The sequence below is a fragment of the Erythrolamprus reginae genome, chromosome Z (assembly GCF_031021105.1).
Source record: "Erythrolamprus reginae isolate rEryReg1 chromosome Z, rEryReg1.hap1, whole genome shotgun sequence".
NCBI classification, from domain to species: Eukaryota; Metazoa; Chordata; class Lepidosauria; order Squamata; family Dipsadidae; genus Erythrolamprus; species Erythrolamprus reginae.
This window is the reverse complement of record NC_091963.1, coordinates 115,800,448-115,820,219: the sequence shown is the minus strand read 5'-3', so window position 1 is coordinate 115,820,219 and position 19,772 is coordinate 115,800,448. Positions and strand designations below refer to the sequence as shown.

The 19,772-nt window shown below is 39.0% G+C and overlaps 1 protein-coding gene across 3 annotated transcripts in view; it reads right to left on the bottom strand.

The window, feature by feature from the left end:
- The window catches only part of PDK2 (pyruvate dehydrogenase kinase 2), a 111,780-nt gene that overhangs the window by 10,363 nt on the left and 81,645 nt on the right, over positions 1-19,772 (bottom strand). For 2 of the 3 annotated variants that reach the window (XM_070727140.1, XM_070727139.1), the window contains 5 exons: positions 14,082-14,223; positions 3,652-3,723; positions 3,170-3,354; positions 2,873-2,962; positions 1,606-1,683 (listed from right to left, as the gene is read on the bottom strand). In XM_070727140.1, the coding sequence (XP_070583241.1) occupies positions 1,606-1,683; positions 2,873-2,962; positions 3,170-3,354; positions 3,652-3,723; positions 14,082-14,223 (567 nt within the window). Of the gene's footprint in view, positions 1-1,605; positions 1,684-2,872; positions 2,963-3,169; positions 3,355-3,651; positions 3,724-12,557; positions 12,681-14,081; positions 14,224-19,772 lie in introns of those variants that run through there. The other variant, XM_070727141.1, reaches the window with a different exon arrangement.

The following is a 19,772-nucleotide window of genomic DNA, read 5'->3' as shown; positions in this document are numbered from 1 at the left end:
TCACTAAAGGTGGTTACATGGTGGAAGGGGGCACCATTTACATATACACATTTGCTGGTTTAGACCAGGAGCCCATTCAGGCCAATGATGTTAGTACGTGGGTGAGTGTATGTGGGTGTGTTTGTATTTTGCTTTCTTTTGAAGAACCAATTGCAGATTATGGGGATTTTTATCTATACAAAGGTCAATGATTTATGTAATCCAACAGCCTGCTCTTGAAGATATACAATTCAGAAGATGCATTCAGAAAGCCAATAAACCAGTTGAGTCATGAAGACAATAGTGGACCCTGACCCATTGCTGTTGCTCCAGACACAGATTCCTAAGGCCATGATACCTCTCTGATCATGAAGGCTTAATTTAGCTATTTAACAATCACTGAAGCTATTGTTAAATTTCACTTTCAGAAGCTGAACTGCTGTAGACTTAGAGAAGGATGGATTATATGACTCTCGTATCATATGAAAGAGTAGTAGATCCTTGGAACAAACTTCCAGCAGACGTGGTTGGTAAATCCACAGTAACTGAATTTAAACATGCCTGGGATAAACATATATCCATCCTAAGATAAAATACAGAAAATAGTATAAGGGCAGACTAGATGGATCATGAGGTCTTTTTTCTGCCGTCAGTCTTCTATGTTTCTATGTTTCTAAATACCTAAAAGAAGAAAGAGGTAGCAACTGATTTGAGAACAAGGGGGGTAATAATTAAGCACCAAGCAAGGATCAAAGTTGTACAAGCTTAAGAGGCAAAGAGTAATGATTCACAGCTCTCAACTAGTTTTCTGTCTCTCACTAATCAGAATGCATAAATTTTGGTAGAAATGCTAGAATTTTACTATTATCCATGTGGAATTTTGGAATTTGCTGACTAAAACCAGAAATAATTGTGCTCTCTCAACCAGATGTCTCCAAATAATTCCCAGTATTTTTAGGCACTCAGAGAACCAGCTTAAAATAATATAGGAAGATGCCTATTGGTTTAAACCAGGGAGCCATTCAGCCTAGCATTCTGTGTCAGGCAATGACTGACAGCTGCAGCCAGGAAGTCCAGAATGACAGACAGAAAACCAGAGGTCTCTCTTCGACAGCTGCTCTCCAATGGTTGCTATTTAGGATATGCTGCCTTGGTTGAGCTTCCCACACATCTGGAAGGTACAGATTACCTGCAATCACCCAATCCCAATTAATGTTCTCCTGCATATCTCCTCTTATTGCAGTTTTGGGGTATCAATGAATTGTCAACACTGTTTTGCTGTTAAAATGGCAGTCACTGCCATTGGTTTTAAAAGGCAAGGCAAAAAAGAAAGAAGCCCAAAGGAAGGGAAAATGGGATTCTAGCAAAGCTTTGGTCGCCAAGCCACAACAATTACTCTAAGGGTGGCTGCTTGTCAAAGGAGCATCAGATACTTACTATGCCACTTGTGAGGTCCTGTCCCATTGGCTAAATAGAAGGGGGGGGGAAGGAAATGGAGGAGGCTAGCAGTCCCTCTAAAACCCACTGAGCAGCCAGTTTAGACAATTAATCCTCCCCTCTCTCCCACGTGGATTATTTGCTCCTCTTCTTAACTTTCCCACTTTTATCATGGCTCTGCAAACTCACCATTCACCTCCTGGATCTCCAAGTCTGGAGATGCCAAGTAGTATTTGTCACATAACAGTTTGGCCATGTCATAAGCATCTGCAGAAAGAAAGAAACACAAGACATTGATTATTGCAGAAACACAGCTTCTCTTCTTAGTTGAATTCCACAACCTGTCATCTTTGTCATAAATGGGCAAAGATCAGCATTTACTTGATGAACGGATTAAAAGTCCGGTATTACTTTCATGCAGATTGCTGTAATTTGGGTCAAATTAAGATAAATTTCAGCTAAAGCCAGGGAAGGAGTACATTGCCTCCCAAAAATTTTCAGAGCTCTGCATTTTCTCCTCCTTTTTAATCCATATTTCCTTTTTAATTCTATTTAAGAACACCTAATTCAACCAAGGCTATGGAAGAACAACCTAAATCTTCTCCCTTTTGTGCCATCTCCATGCAATAGCAGGATATCCAGCTCCATCGGCTGTCCTTCCACAAATACAGAATCACATATATTCTTTGCATATTAGCGTGATATGGATGCTTGAAATCCTTTTTCAGCAGAGATTTATTTGCACTTCCAAAAACAGCAAGGGAAAAGATAAAAGAGGTGAAAAAAGCCTAAACTGGTGTTTAAATTGTACTTTAAAAACTAGAGTTTAGCAATAATGATCAGAAACTTCTAGTGGCTGCCTGGAAGACTTTGTAAAAGCCACGTCTACCTTAGACATAGGGAACTGTAAGTTCCTCCAATTTTCCACCGTAAGATAAGCTCTACGAAATTGCATCATCTGTCTTTTTTAACTTCTGTTTCCAAAACGGACTAATCTGGTATTAAAATAAGTTATTGAACAATTAGCTGCTGTAAACCTTTGTACATGGAGGGCCCATTTTCTTAGATATTGCCTGGGTTACCTATTATATTAAACTATGTTTGTTTAATCATGATTTATTGAACAAACTACAATTAGGTTTAGCACAACCTACTAACTTAAAACCAAAATACTCACGTTATGACCTACAAAACATATAAACCTAGCCACTGCTTCTTCTGGGAATTTAGGCTTTTCAACTTTTCTAAACCAAGCATTTTATCTAAGTTAGGGAATTCCTAGCCAGAGAGCTGCATATAATCATCAGGTATAATTTTTTGTGGCTCTCTTTTTTTTGTGGCCTCGTTTTTTGTGGCTCTCCTAAGACTGGAGAAGAGCTAAGGAGCAAAACCGATTTCTTAAGGATTCCAGAGGGGAAAAGAGACACTGTGGCAGGAACCACGAAAGAATACTCACCTCTAACTACATCTGATACGTTGCAGTGGGGATCAATACTGCCAATGTGCTTGGGATGGGCTGGATTGGTGCTGCCATCAAAAATCAAGGCTGTGAAAAAAAGAGGATGCAAATGAAGGGAGGCAGGGCACGATAGGACAAAAGTAGGACAGGTGGAACATCAGATGGGGATGCCTACCAAGATACAACATCAGATGGGGATGCCTACCAAGATACAATCCCTTAATACTAAAACCAAAAAGAAGGGAGAAAAAAGGGCGGGGGGGAACCAGATCTGAGAGGTTTAAGATAACTCACTGTGTTGGTTGAGCAGCATGCGGATAGAAATACGGCTAAGGTAGAAACGATCAAGGAAGTACTGGATGTTTTGGTTGGAAACCGGGTCATCACCGTAAGCTTCCCTATATTCAATTACACCCTGTGCCATGGTAGGGACCACATCATTGTGACGGTTGCGAATTGTGACCAGAGCATTGGAGAACCTAGTATAAGACAGCAGTTTTCCATCTGTTTAGGTTCAACTCTGACTTCAGGATTGTTGCAAAAATAATCTGGGGATGATTCAGGCATGGTCAGTTTACCCCAAACAGTCCGAGATTTTTCCAGGAATCTTGCACCTTCTCTCCACAAATTCCTAACCAATGAGGGTTACTTGGACTGTAATTTGTTGTTTTTATTAATAAGACACACTGGAACATGCTAGACTGGAAATGTTTCTCTCAACTCAACAATAAAAGTAAGGGTTCTACATTTTACAAGGCCTCTAAATTCAAACTCACTGTCCCAATATCTTTTGGTCCTCTGGATCCTTGTCAAGGAACACCATAATATCCAGCAAGCTCTGCACATACCTGGTGGAAGGAAAATGCAAGAATAAGGAGGGAGTGGTGGGGGGGGGGGGAGGAAGAGAGAGAGAGAGAGGAAGAGAGTCTTAGCAATAGCACTTAGACTTATATACTTATAATAAGAGGGCTTTATAGCCCTTTCTAAGTGGTTTACAGAATCATATTGCCCCCAACAATTTAGGTCCTCATTATACCCAACTTGGGAGGATGAAAGGCTGAGCCAATCTTGGCAAATTTTGGGCACTGAGGGACGGTCCATACATATAGATATATAAAATTTAAAGTCAAATACAACCAAATAAATTTAGAAATATATTTAATATTTAAGGTTTAATAGTAATTACATTTAGATGAATTTGTGAATATTGTGAATTGTGCATATTATGTGATTTTAGTGATAGTATAACTGATAATTTGCATTAATAATTTTGCTAGATTTAAAGTACGTTATATTTATAGATAACATGTATTTACATATTACTTATTATTTACTATTTATACTTGGGTTCATCACCACAAATATTACTATAAAGATTAATTATTTAAAAAATAAATCTTATTACACTAGAACCATGTTAGGGTACATGGGTTTTAATCACATAATTCTGTTACAGATAAATGTTGTTTGAATTCTAAAGTCCCAGAACAATTTAATTTCTTCATTTTCTATGTCTTTCTCTATTTTATGGTATTGATAACAATTGATAACAGATAATCAGTAAACAATGCCTCATTTAAAACCAAATTATTACATTGATTCACTTGTCCAAAGATACGTTTACATGAGCACAAGGCTGTAGTCCTACGGACCTTTGTATCTTTGCTAAATTAAGACTTTTGATATAATTTTACTTCTCAATGCAGACAGTCCTTGACTTACAATTATTTGTTTAGTGACCGTTTGAAATTACAATGGCAGTAGAAAAAGTGGCTTACAACCAGTCTTAGTACTTATAATCATTGCAGAATTATGTGATTAAAACTCAGATGTTCAGCATGTATTTTTGATGGAGCATCCTGAGGTCATATGATTGTCATCTGAGATCCTCCCAACTGGTTTCCAACAAGCAAAGTCATTGGAAGAAGCTGGATTTGCTTAGCTGCCACATGATTCACTTAAAAACTGCAGTGATTCGTTTTCATTTTACAATCATGGGGGGGAAAGTACCATAAAATAGAGAAAGTCATAGAAAATGAAGAAATTAAATTGTTCTGGGACTTTAGAATTCAAACAACATTTATCTGTAACATAAACACCCCAAACGTCTATACCCCAATATTCTAATTTTTCAAGTTTCACCTGTATATAATATTAAACATTATTTGCTCTAGCTTTGGTGGCTCCTTACAACTCAAGAGACAATTAACTTGGATCTAATTTTATGGAGCACATATAATTGCAACAACTGCACTTACGCAAGCACTGGACTACAGGCAGCCCAAACAATATTAAGTGGGAAGTATCAAAATTACGGTATACAAATGCAGAAATAGTAATTGACATTAAAAAAATATTTTGAAGAAGGTTTGGTAGATAGATCCAAATCATGGTCACATATTGCATTCCGTATCTAGAATCAATATAAAGCTGAGATTGCTATAGATAGAACATGAATATGAGGAAAGCAGCACTATCCTGCATCCTATTTTAGGATTTCCAGAAGCACCGGGCATGTTCCTGTAATAATGAAATGCTAGATTAGATTAGATTAAGGCTGGATTAAACAACCTCTGCAGGTGATATTGATGGCAGTTCTGTGTTAGCAAAAACTTCAGAAGAAAAGGATTTAGGGATAGTGATTTCTGACAGTCTCAAAATGGGTGAACAGTGCAGTCAGGCGGTAGGGAAAGCAAGTAGGATGCTTGGCTGCATAGCTAGAGGTGCAACAAGCAGGAAGAGGGAGATTGTGATCCCGCTATATAGAGCGCTGGCGAGACCACATTTGGAATACTGTGTTCAGTTCTGGAGACCTCACCTACAAAAAGATATTGACAAAATTGAACGGGTCCAAAGACGGGCTACAAGAATGGTGGAAGGTCTTAAGCATAAAACGTATCAGGAAAGACTTCATGAACTCAATCTGTATAGTCTGGAGGACAGAAGGAAAAGGGGGGACATGATCGAAACATTTAAATATGTCAAAGGGTTAAATAAGGTTCAGGAGGGAAATGTATTTAATAGGAAAGTGAACACAAGAACAAGGGGACACAATCTGAAGTTAGTTGGGGGAAAGATCAAAATCAACATGAGAAAATATTATTTTACTGAAAGAGTAGTAGATCCTTGGAACAAATTTCCAGCAGACGTGGTTGGTAAATCCACAGTAACTGAATTTAAACATGCCTGGGATAAACATAGATCCATCCTAAGATAAAATATAGGAAATAGTATAAGGGCAGACTAGATGGATCATGAGGTCTTTTTCTGCTATCAGTCTTCTATGTTTCTATGATATCTGCATGCTGACTACTTATTAGAAATACCCACGCAAGATAAAAAGAATACTCAGAGAGGGATAAATGGAATAAACGAGAAGAGGTGATCAGCTGGAAGAGGAGTATACAACAGAGCTGCATTTTGTTACAAATCCTTTTTAATCATGAGAAGATATTGCAGATGTAAACCATGTGCTGTATATTCCAATTTGTTCCCCCCAGTTGAAACTGTGCAGATAGAATATCAATGTATCAAGGATAAGCTAAATGGAATTTTAATGGAAAGATGCTTCGGTATTATATTATTTTCCTATTGCAATGGATTAGTCCATTATGCAAGCCCTATTTCTCCTATTGTGCAGACTCAAATTATTCACGATTTGTTCCTGGTTAAGGAGATTTCTTCCTTTTAAAAATCATCAGCATAAGCCAAGACAAATGTTCATTTATTATTTTTAAATTTCAAGTATAGGCAGGGATCAGCCTTGCCTTCCTTAAATCCTTTTAAAAGCAACATTATATTTGGTTTTTCATTCTCATCCTGGAAGCCTGTTTTTGTCTGCAAATTGCACACAATCTTCTCCTTTCCAGTTTGAATGAACGCTGGACTTTTCCCTGTAAATTTCTTCTTCCGAGTTCAATATAGGAAAACATGTATTAGTTGCCATGCTTGTAGCTGTTTCTATGCTTGAGAAATTCTGACATAAGTATGTTCCTTCTTCTCAGTACAATATTTCTGGCAATTCCTGGGGCTGTATTTGTAGTACAGTGTTCCCTCGATTTTCGCAGGGGATGCGTTCCAAGACCGCCCGCGAAAGTCAAATTTCCGCGAAGTAGAGATGCGGAAGTAAATACGCTATTTTTGGCTATGAACAGTATCACAAGCCTTCCCTTAACACTTTAAACCCCTAAACTGCAATTTCTCATTCCCTTAGTAACCATTTAGATTATTACTCACCATGTTTATTTATTAAAGTTTATTAAAAAAAATATTTATTAAAGGTGGACGAAAGTTTGGCGATGACGTATGACATCATCGGGCGGGAAAAACCATGGTACAGTATAGGGGAAAAACCCACGAAGTATTTTTTAATTAATATTTTTGAAAACCCGTGGTATAGCCATCTCGCGAAGTTCGAACCCGCGAAAATCGAGGGACCACTGTATTGAGCTTTACGATGTGCCTTACGACTGACCCTAAAACGCTATTTATTTCTTGTGGTAGCTGGTTCCGTGGTTGCTCAGTTCAGATCTATTGCTTTAGTCTCATATTAAAATAAGTCATTTTTATTGCTGTACTTTAAGCCTTCTAGTGCAGTGATGGTTAACCTTTTCCAGACTGAGTGCCCAAAATGGCCGTGCCTGAACACACAAAATACAATGCCTGCGCATGCTCCCCACATGCTCCCCACCCCCTGAGCAGCAGACCAGACAACCAGCTGGCTGGCAGATGTATGCGCAGCTGAACTGGGGCACATGCTCAGGGGCGCAGCGCAGCACAACACCTGTGGCACGTGTGCCATAGGTTCACCATCACGGTTCTAGTGGATAGATACCTGCTATATATTCATTCATTCATTCATTCACTCACTCATTCATTTATTAGATTTGTATGCCGCCCCTCTCCGAAGACTCGGGGCGGTTCACAACAGCAATAAAAAACAGTATAACAATGGAACAAATCTAATAATAAAATATATAAAAACCCGAACAATTAAAAACCATACAGCACATACACACCAAACGTGAAATATAGTAAGCCTTGGGGAGATGTCTTAGTTCCCCCATGCCTGGCGATATAGGTGGGTATTAAGTAACTTGCGAAAGACAAGGAGGTGGGGGCCGTTCCAATCTCCCAGGGGGAGTTAATTCCAGAAGGCCGGGGCCGCCACAGAGAAGGCTCTTCCCCTGGGGCCCGCCAAACGATATTGTTTGGTCGAGAGGACCCGACGAAGGCCAACTCTGTGGGACCTTATTGGCCGCTGGGATTCATGCAGTAGAAGGCGGTTCCGGAGGTATTCTGGTCCAATGCCATGTAGGGCTTTAAAGGTCATTACCAACACTTTGAATTGTGACCGGAAACTGATCGGCAGCCATAGTTGTATATATCCAACTATGATATCTCTTGCGACTCTACGGGTCAGTTACCTAGCACTTGAAGATGTTACTAGTCGGGTAATGGAAAAAAAAATGCAAGAAAACAAACTAAGAGAACATAAAGGATTCCACTGTTCAACTCTGAGCTACAAATATTCTTTTCTATTGATAGTTTGGTTATTTTCTTTTGTCTTTGGAAAGATAAGCATATATTTAGATCCAAAAATCCTAACATGATTTTTTTTTTTTTGCTAAACTATAGATTATAATATTATTTTCAACTTGAAATGGATTAGTTTGTTATGCAAGCCTTATTTCTTTTACTGTGCAGGATCAACTTATTCACAATCTTTTCCTGGTTGAAGAGATTTCTTCCTTTTAAAAATCATTAGTATAAACCATGATAAAGGTTAATTTGTTTTGTTTTGAATTTTATGGGATCAGTGTTGCCTTCCTTAAATACTTTTGCTTTCCTAATTTATAAGGAATGTCTTTTATGATTTTAATACATAGCTCATTTTGAAGGTAGTTAAATGCTGAAATCTTCTCATCAGGACTGACTAACAAAGCTCTGCATATGTGTAATGGGAAATTTATTCTTCTTTTCTTTCTTCTATCTTTTTTCCTTCCTTCCTTCCTTCCTTCCTTCCTTCCTTCCTTCCTTCCTTCCTTCCTTCCTTCCTTCCCCATTTTGTTATAGTATAAAGGGCACTGATGTCTCATGAATAATCTAATTTTTCATTAAATAATAAGACATCTCTCTATATATAAATGCTAATCCATTATCAGAATATAAAACGTGTGGTTTTCTTCCAAATTTATTTTTTTAAGTAAGCCATACATTGTATAACTTTCTCAATATTTCATCCTAATTCCTTATCAGAAATAAACAGCAAAAGCACAATGTTTTAGTCAAGAAAATATATATAAAAAGCCCATTTCCTCTGTTTGACTTTAACGGAAAGAGAATAAAGGTCAGCGTAGACTTTCTCACCGACTTTTGTGTCGTTATTGTGTTGCATTTCTATGCTTTCAGCACAGTTTGTACTCTGTGATTCCTGAGGATATTTATATAAATGCACAAGACAGTCCTGATTGGTATATTTGCATTTTGGAAATTTTGAATTTTACAGAGACTGCCTGTAAAAAACTTGTAGCTAAATTTCTGTTTTCTTTTTATATGATTCTGTGTTCCCCTGAAAATAAGACATGTCCCCATAATAAGGTCAATTAGCTTTTTCAGCGCATGAGCTGAAATAAGCCCCTCCCCAAATAAGCCCCCCCCAACTGCTTTCCAGGGAAAGGGGGGAACATGTAGGGAACTGATCTCTTTACAGTGGGACAGCAAGAGCAAATGAGAGGTGCGTATGTGCACACCCCATGGGACTAACTTGTCTCCTCTGGGCTCTGCCTACAGCAATTTGAAACACACTCCTGCCTGAGAGGAAGAGAAGGCAAGCATTGATCCTTGTCTCACCGCCTCCTTGCAGGCAGGAGCGCTTTTCAAAATGCTGCCAGAGATTTGTGCATACCTGCCTTTCACACTCTTATGCTCTCTCTCTCTCTCTCCCTCTCTGCCAAAAGAATGTCCACCGCCAAGAGTGGCTCCGGACCAGGAGAGAGAGAGCAAGCGAAAGGTGGATGACCACACACCCCGCAAGAGTAGCTCAGTTCCTCTGTGCTCTGCCTAAAGCAATTTCAAATGCACTCCTACCTGCGAGAAAGATGAGGTGCACATCAATCTCGGCCTCGCTGCCACCTACCAAGCAGGAGCAAGTTTCAAAACGCTGCCGGAGGTGTGCGGGGACATGCCTCTCACTTGCTATCTCTCTCTCGGCACAGAAAGAGCGGCTTCTGGCTGGGAGACCAAAAATGAGAGCAAGTGAGATGCGGGTACTACTCCGGGCTGCCTCTGGCAACGTTTCAAAACACACTCCTACCTGTGAGAAAGCTACAGGGCCTCTCGGATACAGCAAGCTCACAAGCGCAGGGCTTAAGCAGCAGATGGGCGCAACCCGCCTGTCCGTTGCGACCCTTTTGGCTCTGCCTCCGGCCGCTGCCTCCCTTGCCAGCTCGGGCCCCTCATCCTGCACCGGCCCTCCCTGCATCCTTCAGATGGGGGATGCAAGCAAGAGCGGGTGCATGGGAATTCCCTGCAGCAACAGCCACCCATTCCTCACTGTTGTGTTCACTGACCCTTCCCCGCCTCCGGCTCGCGAACAAAATGGGAGGAGGAAAAAACTCTCACGAGCTGCCTGGGGCAAAGCACCTGACTTTCCCCCTTCCTTCTCTCTCCCCATCTCTCACTCAGCAGGAACCTTTTGGCTGCACGCAAGAAATCTCTCTTCCAAACCACCAGAAATGAGTCTTCACGACATTCATCATGGCTGCACAGCCTCCTGGAGCAAAAGTGGGGAAAGATTTCTTGCATTCAGTGTCAACCGAAAGATTCCCCCTCCTGGTGTCTTAAGGGCACTCTCCTCTCCCCCTCTACTGAGAGAGGGGGCACAGCTTGGCTTCTTCAGGCAGCCCACAAGAGGTCCCCCACACACACATTTAACTTGAGAGCTGGAAGCGGGGGAGTATGAGTGGCCACGACACCAAGGAATGTGATGGAGTTACAAATCCCATGTAGGATGAGTGTCCTGTGATGCACCCCACCTTGCCCAATCTGTCATTCCCAAATTGTGCCCCATTGTGAGATGCGTCTGTCACGTTCCTGCCCAGAGAAGCCCATTGCACAAGAAAACTTCTCACAAGTTGGAGAAGTTTGATTGAACTTGCGAGAAGCCACAAGTGTCGGGGAGGATGCGCGTCTCATGGCCCAACATGTCCCACCTGCCAGAAATGAGTCTCTGTGAGACTCAACAGGCCACCCCAGCTGCCTGGTGGAGCAGGATTCGGCAAGGCTTGCATCATTGCATGCGGGGACAGCAGCAGGACCCCGACTGTGCTGTCCCAGGACAAGAAGCCTTGCAGAGTCCTGCTCCATGAGATAGTTGTGGTGGGCAAGCCGCTCGGCCGCCACCAAGAACAGGGAGAGGTGGCGGCAGTGATGAGAACATCCAGTCCCAGTCGTTGCTTACTGCGCTCCCAAAATGATACCCCTGATACCACCTCTGATAATACGGCCAAGGCCATATTTCGGGGTTCAAAAAATACGGCCCTGTCGTATTTTCGGGAATATATGGTATGCTTTTATCCCTTTGTCTTACTACTTGTTATTCTTTTCATGCATTCTGCAGCCTGTTGGCTACAGAAGAAGTGGAATAACATAAGTGATTCATAAGTATGTAATTAAATTCAAATAATATAGCTGGTCCTCAGTATGCTTTTCTTGTCCCACATTAAAAATATGTATGATGATTCATCCATTGAAGGGACGCATTTATAAGCATGTTTTATTTATAAGCAGAATACCTTCGGGACCGCCTTCTGCCGCACGAATGCCAGCTATCGATTAGGTCCCACAGAATTGGCCTTCTCCGGGTCCCGTCGACAAAACAATGTCGTCTACCTTCTTTGTGGCAGCCCCGGCCCTCTGAAATCAACTCCCCCCGGAGATCAGGACTGCCCCCACCCTCCTTGCCTTTCGCAAATTATTGAAAACCCACCTATGCCGCCAGGCTTGGGGGACTTAATTGACCCTTAGCTGTTTCATTTTATGTATGGTTTGTTTGGATGATATGACTGTTTTTGTAATGGGTTTTTATAATTGTTTTTAATATTAGATTTGTACTTTGTATTTTGCTGTGAGCCTCTCCGAGTCTTCAGAGAGGGGCGGCATACAAGTCTAATAAATAATAATAATAATAATAATAATAATAATCATCATCATCATCATAATGATCATTTTGATGCAAGGATTACCTGCCGCACGAATCCCAGCAACCGGTTAGGTCCCACAGAGTTGGCCTTCTCCGGGTCCTGTCCACTGAGACATCCCCCCCGGGCCTATACAGTTTATACATGGTATGTTTGTGTGTATGTTTGCTTTTAATAATGGGGTTTTTAGTGTTTTTTAAATTATTAGATTTGTTCTTACATTGTCTTTGTTATTGTTGTGAGCCGCCCCGAGTCTACGGAGAGGGGTGGCATACAAATCTAATAAATAATAATAATAATAATAATAATAATAATAATAATAATAATAATAATAATAATCGTCATCATCATCATAATAATCATCATAATAATAATCATCATAATAATAATCATAATAATAATCATAATAATAACCATAATAATAATCATAATAATCATAATAATCATCATAATCATCATAATCATAATAATAATAATAATACCTAAACAGTACCAGAAAACATCTGGGTGTTGAAGACTACATGGCCAATAATTATGAGCCACCGAGGAAGTGTTGCCAAGGAGCTGCAGACTGCAAAGGATTAGCAAGCAAAGCTTTCCCCACAGGAAAACAAAAACCAGCTCAGAGTTGGGATCAAGGGCAACTGGGGCGAAATAATAATGAACTTGGCGCTCAGTTCCTCATGTGCCTTTCGATACTTCTCTCCAGCACCTGCTTGTTTCCTTGACAACCGCAATGGGATATGGACAGAAAAGAACAGGGAAATTCAGAGAGAAACAAACAAGTTCTCACATGTTACTTTCCCAAAGTAGGCCAAAGGTCACGCTGGCATCTTAAAGGGCCACATCCTTTGCCACCTCAAGGCTGAGGTAAAACTCCAGTGAGAAAGATTCGTTCAAAACAACAGCTCGTCTTAGCAAAACCAAGGAAAAAATGAAGAACAAGAGAGAGGACGGGTAGAGAAAGAAAAGGCATTTAAAGCCTCCAACATCCTCACTATTTATTTGTAAACTTTCTCTAGAGGTGCATCTATTGTTCTGTGTCTGTAGGTGGTGTCTTCTTTTAAGCATTGATCATCAGACATTGTTAACTGCATATTGTGTGGATGGGGCTGAAATAGGTGGAAGAGGTTGGACAACCACAACTAGAACAATGGACACAACAAACATGGTGCCCCTAAGAAACTGAAATTTCCAGCCATTCTTTTTTATTTCGCAAATTATTCAAGACCCACCTATATTGCCAGGCATGGGGAAACTGAGAGGCTTTTATATTTTATGTTTGGTATGTTTGTGCTGTATGGTTTTAATTGTTGGGGTTTTATATATCTTTTATTTATGTCCTTAATTACTTTTCTTGTCCCACATTAAAAATATGTATGATGATTCATCCATTGAAGGGACGCATTTGTAAGCGTGTTTTATTTATAAGCAGAATACCTTCGGGACCACGTTCTGCCGCACGAATCCCAGCGACCGGTTAGGTCCCACAGAGTTGGCCTTCTCCGGGTCCCGCCGACTAAACAATGTCATCTTGCGGGACCCAGGAGAAGAGCCTTCTCTGTGGTGGCCCCGACCCTCTGGAACCAGCTCCCCCCAGAGATTAGAATTGCCCCCACCCTCCTTGTCTTTCGTAAACTTCTTATACCCACCTCTGCCGCCAGGCATGGGGGGACTGAGACATCTCCCCTGGGCCTATACAGTTTACGCATGGTATGTTTGTGTGTATGTTTTCTTTTTAATAGGGGTTTTTAAATGACTTTTAATTATTAGATTTGTTATATATTGTGTTATTATTGTTGTGAGCCGTTCCGAATCTATGGAGAAGGGCAGCATACAAGTCTAATAAATTGAATTACTTTTCACTATTGTAATTACAGTAATATATAATAATATATATTATATAATATATAATTAAATAATATACAATATATATAATATATAATAATATAATAATAGCTACTATTAAAAAAAGAAAAGAATGAGAAAGAAGGAACGGAACCCACCAACTCTGCACCAGCTGAACTGAGGGAGTACTCAGCACACGGTCAGGGAGAAGGTTGATTTCTTTCATAATATTGGCCAGTCGGACAGGAAGTTCTTGGCGAAGGAATATGAAGGAGGTCTTCTCACAGGCATTGCTGGATCCTAAGAAAAACAGAAACAAAAAGACACACCCAGCCATTAATAATTCTGCACTGCTGAGCCAAGGTGTCCCTTTTTTGAGATTTCAAAATTATTACGGACTACTGTAACTTCCCATGTGAACCGTGTGATATAGAATAGAATAGAATAGAATTTTATTGGCCAAGTGTGATTGGACACACAAGGAATTTGTCTTGGTGCATATTCTCTCAGCGTACATAAAAGAAAAAGATACATTTGTCAAGAATCATATGATACAACACTTAATGATTGTCATGGGGTAAAATAAGCAATGAAGAAACAATCAATATTAATAAAAATCTTAGGATACAAGCAACAAGTTAGTCATACAGTCCTAAGTGGGAGGAAAAGGATGATAGGAATGACGAGAAAAAAACTAGTAGAAATAGAAGTGCAGATTTAGTAAAAAGTCTGACAGTATTGAGGGAATTATTTGTTTTGTAGAGTGATGGCATTCGGGAAAAAACTGTTCTTGTGTCTAGTTGTCCTGGTGTGCAGTGCTCTGTAGCGACGTTTTGAGGGTAGGAGTTGAAACAGTTTATGTCCAGGATGCAAGGGGTCAGTAAATATTTTTCCCGCCCTCTTTTTGACTCGTGCAGTATACAGGTCATCAATGGAAAGCAGGTTGGCAGCAATTGTTTTTTCTGCAGTTCTGATTATCCTCTGAAGTCTGTGTCGGTGCTTCTGAGTTGCAACACCAAACCAGACAGTTATGGAGGTGCAGATGACAGACTCAATGATTCCTCTGTAGAACTGTAGAACATATAACGATAATGATTCAAATAATAGTCTTCTGAGATTTAGCACCTGTAATAATTGATGGGTCCAAATAACCACAATTTGTTGCAACTACTGAACACATTGGGAGAACTAAATATCTTTTCATGCATCCAGTATTTATGAACAAACTATGAGAACACATGATTGTAGAGAGTAACTTTAACAGGAGGGGGAGGAGATAGTTTTAAAAGATAGGGGGATTAATAAAAGGAGATTCAAATATTATTTTCATTTTATTAGATTATAACTTGATTTCCCCCCCAAAAAATCAAGGCTTACGTGAGGATTTCCATTTACAGTGTCCCCTCGATTTCCGCGGGGGATGCGTTCCGAGACCGCCCGCGAAAGTTGAATTTCCACGAAATTAACATTTCCCATTCCCTTAACAACCATTTACTCACCATTATTACTGGTACTCACCATTGAATAAGACACTTAGTGATCCTGATGTTTATAAACATAATTGTTTATTAACAATAAAAAATTTTTTGTTATTTATTTGCAAAAATTATTAGTTTGGCGATGACATATGACGTCATTGGGTGGGAAAAATCATGGTATAGGGAAAAAACCGCGAAGTATTTTTTAATTAATATTTTTTGAAAAACCGTGGTATAGGCTATTCGCGAAGTTCGAACCCGCGAAAATCGAGGGAACACTGTATTTTATCTTCATGGTAATGATGTGAGTAGCTTGGGCTGATTGGTTTGTCCAAAGTCATAAGTGCACCAGTGTGCCTTCCGTCCCCTGTCCAATTGTCTCTCCTTATCTCATTTATCTTTTCTTCCTTTCAAATATGTTCACCTATAGTTTTATATATTTTCTTCTATTCTTTTCTTTATTTATATTATTACATATCTATTCTCTTCAAAGTGTATTATGTATTGGACAAAATAAATAAATAAATAAACAAACAAACAAACAAACAAACAAACAAACAAACAAACAAACACAGTGAGATTTTGTGGCAGGGAATGGACCAAATCCCGTTTCCTCTCTCTGAAATCAGATTGCAGTCTATTCAGGTCTGATATTTTTATGTTTAAAGCTTTCTAATTCTAATACTGGAAAAACAACATGGATTGTTAATCTCCAATTTCAAGCAAACTTTTTGTAAGGGTATAGAATGACTTTCTGCCAGCTGGCATCTTTCCAAAAAGTTGTTTTATTTCTTTCCAATTGCCTTAAAATTATGGAGCTCATAGTCTAACATTTCTGCAGGAGACTGCCCAAAAAGAAGTTACCTGAGCAGGGATAAAGAGGCATACAGATTCAAGAACTAATCACTCCTATAAAGACTCATAAAGACTCAAACATGAAAACAAGATTAATTTACAAGCTAAACAAACCCAACCAGTTTATTTTACAAAGGTCTTAAACTTTTAGAAAAACAAAACAAGGGGGAAATAATCCAGTTTAATCCTGCAGAAAGTTAAAAAAAACAAGATTATTTTCAAGAAGGTCTGAATTATAGGGAGAGCTGTGCCTTCTTTGTACAAGCCAGACTTTGACAACCTACTATCCTCCTTAATTATTGCATCGGAGCTCCTATCTTCACCAGGCAGCAAGGCCATCCTGGCTGAAGAAAAAATGGAGTATACACCCAACATTTCTAAAAGTTTGGGCAAGGCTGGTCCATACAAACAACGCATATTACTGCATAATTACTTTTTTAATTAGCAGGTAAGCAACTCATCTTATTTTCCTGAATATTCATGTTAATCAAACATACAAAAAAAATTATAGGAAAAACCAGAGAAGAAAAAGAGAAGGGAAAAGTCTAGAGCAAAAGGGGAAAAAAGAAATACTGACTTCTGATTCCTTTTTGTGCAAAAGATAATAGCATCAAAACTCAACTTTTTATTTTTATATAATAATACAAACTAGCAATTCTATAACAACAAACCGATCTAATCTGCAAAACTCAAAAGTTTCATCTTCTTTCCACCTCTGGCACAAAGTCCAAAAGCTGTTTCCAAGTAGAAACAGAGTAGATTGTGTTATTTTCTTTAATCAGTCAATTTGGCCATCTCCATCAACTTTTATAGCCACTCATTCATTGTAGAAATCATAGTGTGCTTTCATTTTTGTGCATAAAGTAATCTTGCTGCCATCAACATATATAGCATCAATGTTCTTTCTCCCCCCCTCCCCATCTGGCAACTTATGATGTTTTCAAGACTATTCACTGTTGAGTCAGCCGCAGAAATGCAAACACATATATCAGCAGAGAATGACAACTAGACATGGGAAGACGTGATCAGCAGAACATGAGTGGAGAGGTTTAGAATTGCACAGGCAAATGAAACAAATGTGAGGCAACAGCTAAGTTGTTCCTACTAAGTTACTACCTGACCCTTTAAATAAAGTCCACAGAGATAAGATCCCTTTAAAAGCTACATGATATACCACTGACAACTATAATAAATGATGATAGGTAATGAAATATTATTGGGTGAGAGTTCACCCACTCCACATCCTGTTGCATAATTTCACCAGCCATATTCTGTAAGTTCTTTATTTAGTAACACTGCATGGAAGAGTGTCAGACACATTCACAACAATTCAGATAGAGCAGTGCAGGAAAATCAAACAAAATATAGCATGGGGGTGGAATATTAGAGGAGGGGCTTCATCTCTATGACACTGAGATCATCCAATCAGCATTTGTTGTCCTTCAGATGCATTAAAGGGCACTGCAAAACTCCCTCCGCCCAACTTGGCAGCTGAGACGCAATTTTATTGAGCAGAATTTTCCTTTGCTTCTCCCCTTCCTAAATACAATCTTCTACGCTCTAATGCCTTCATTTTAAACCTCTTGCTTTTTTGCCACTCAAAACTAGAGGATTTTAATTCAAGTGAATTAAATTAAATTAATATCTGATATGAACAATTGCAGTATTTTGGCAATAGTAACTGAGGAATTAATTTCTGAATAGAGACAGCATGCATAGTGGCACATTTGGAAAATGTTGAGAAATATTTTTAGCGAGGGTCACACTGGCTGGAAATATTAAAAGCTGATTTTCACACATCTGGAGACTTCTCAGACAGCATAATGATTATGGTGCAAATGTTACAATCCACCTAGAGCCACTAGATGACTTTCAGCCAATTATTACATCTCAGCCCAAAGTAGCTTCCAGATTGATTATGGGGGAAAACAGAAGAAAAAATGTGTTATAAAATATGAATGGAACATGACGTTCCCAGGGGGGAGAGAGGGATATATACCTTAACAAATTCTCAGTTGCTCTGATAAACCAATTAAGAATGGGAATTACTGAAAGCTGTTAGTAGTTAGTTAGTTAGTTAGTTAGTTAGTTAGTTAGTTAGTTAGTTAGTTAGTTAAATCTAACATTTAAAATACTAAAAATATCAAATCTAAAATCACATAAGAAGGTCTAACAAGAGTTATATTCTAAAACCCCAATTCATTTAAAAACTAATCATCCACATTTAGCAACATCTGGAGAACCACCCATTCCCAATGTATACTTTTATTTCAAACTCTACTGAATTCCTATAGTATTAAGCATATAGTAATAGAAGCAGAACCATTGAATCTATAATCAACTGTTCATGAGCATGAAGTTTAAGGCAACAATTGCTTAAACCACATAAACTTACTACACGGAAATTCATTCCTCAAGATTCTGCAATTGTGCCTATTAAAATTTAAACACTGCAAATAGTCTTCTACAAATCTCAGAACTACAGCTATGGATTCGAGGGTTGAGGAACCTGCAATTCTCTTGAGGCTGTTAATTTATGAGTCTCCCTAACCATTTCCTTTACTGGAAACTAACAAAAATCCCAGGTTCTCTTTTTTTCTACGTTATCCATTTTTTAATCATTTTAACTGAAGATGCCCAGAAGCAGACCTGAGGGTTGCAATCTTTGTATGTGATCCAGCTGTACATTAGGCATATTTTCCCCCCAGTGCATAAGGAAAGAAAGAAACTGAGCTGAGGAAGACATGTCATAGATAGATGTACTATGTCTGGAAAGTCAAACTGAGAAACCATTTGGCATATTCGCCCAGAGAAACAGGTGATTTAAGGTCATCATACTATAAATTTAGTAATCCTGAACACTCAGCATAAGAAGCATATCGATCCAGAAACTATTTATATCAGGGGAAGTTGTCACTCTAAACAACTTTTGAGCATTTAAGCTTCACAGCAAATTCCACACATATTAGCAAACTTCTTTCACTTCATTATTATTCACTATCTCTTATTTCTATTGCTATTTCTCCACAGTACTACACAATCTGTATAAAAATTTCACCCACAAAGGGTAATGGTTATATGCATTTCATAGAACAGGCTCTATATTGTTAAATTTAATGCAACAACACACATTTTTACGTTCATACATATTTGGCAGTCATCCTACTCTATTCAGTGAGACTCTCAGTGGGAAAATATGAACAGTATAAGTACGTTAAAGTCACAGAGATCTTTTCAGATCAAACTTGAAGAATAATACTTTGATACTGATCAAAAAATTGGACTTGGATATTCAATCCACATGAACTAATAAGAGGCCACAAGTTCCTCCTTTATCATTTCCTTGTACACTGCCCAGAGTTTAATTAATGAATTGGGTGATTGATTGATTCCCAGCTCAATTCTCCCATTTTAACTTCAGTTACAGTAACAACCACCAGCAGTAACAAAAACATAACACAGCTACATCCCTTCACAACTTCTTTATAACATCAGTGAACTCCGAGGGATTTAGCA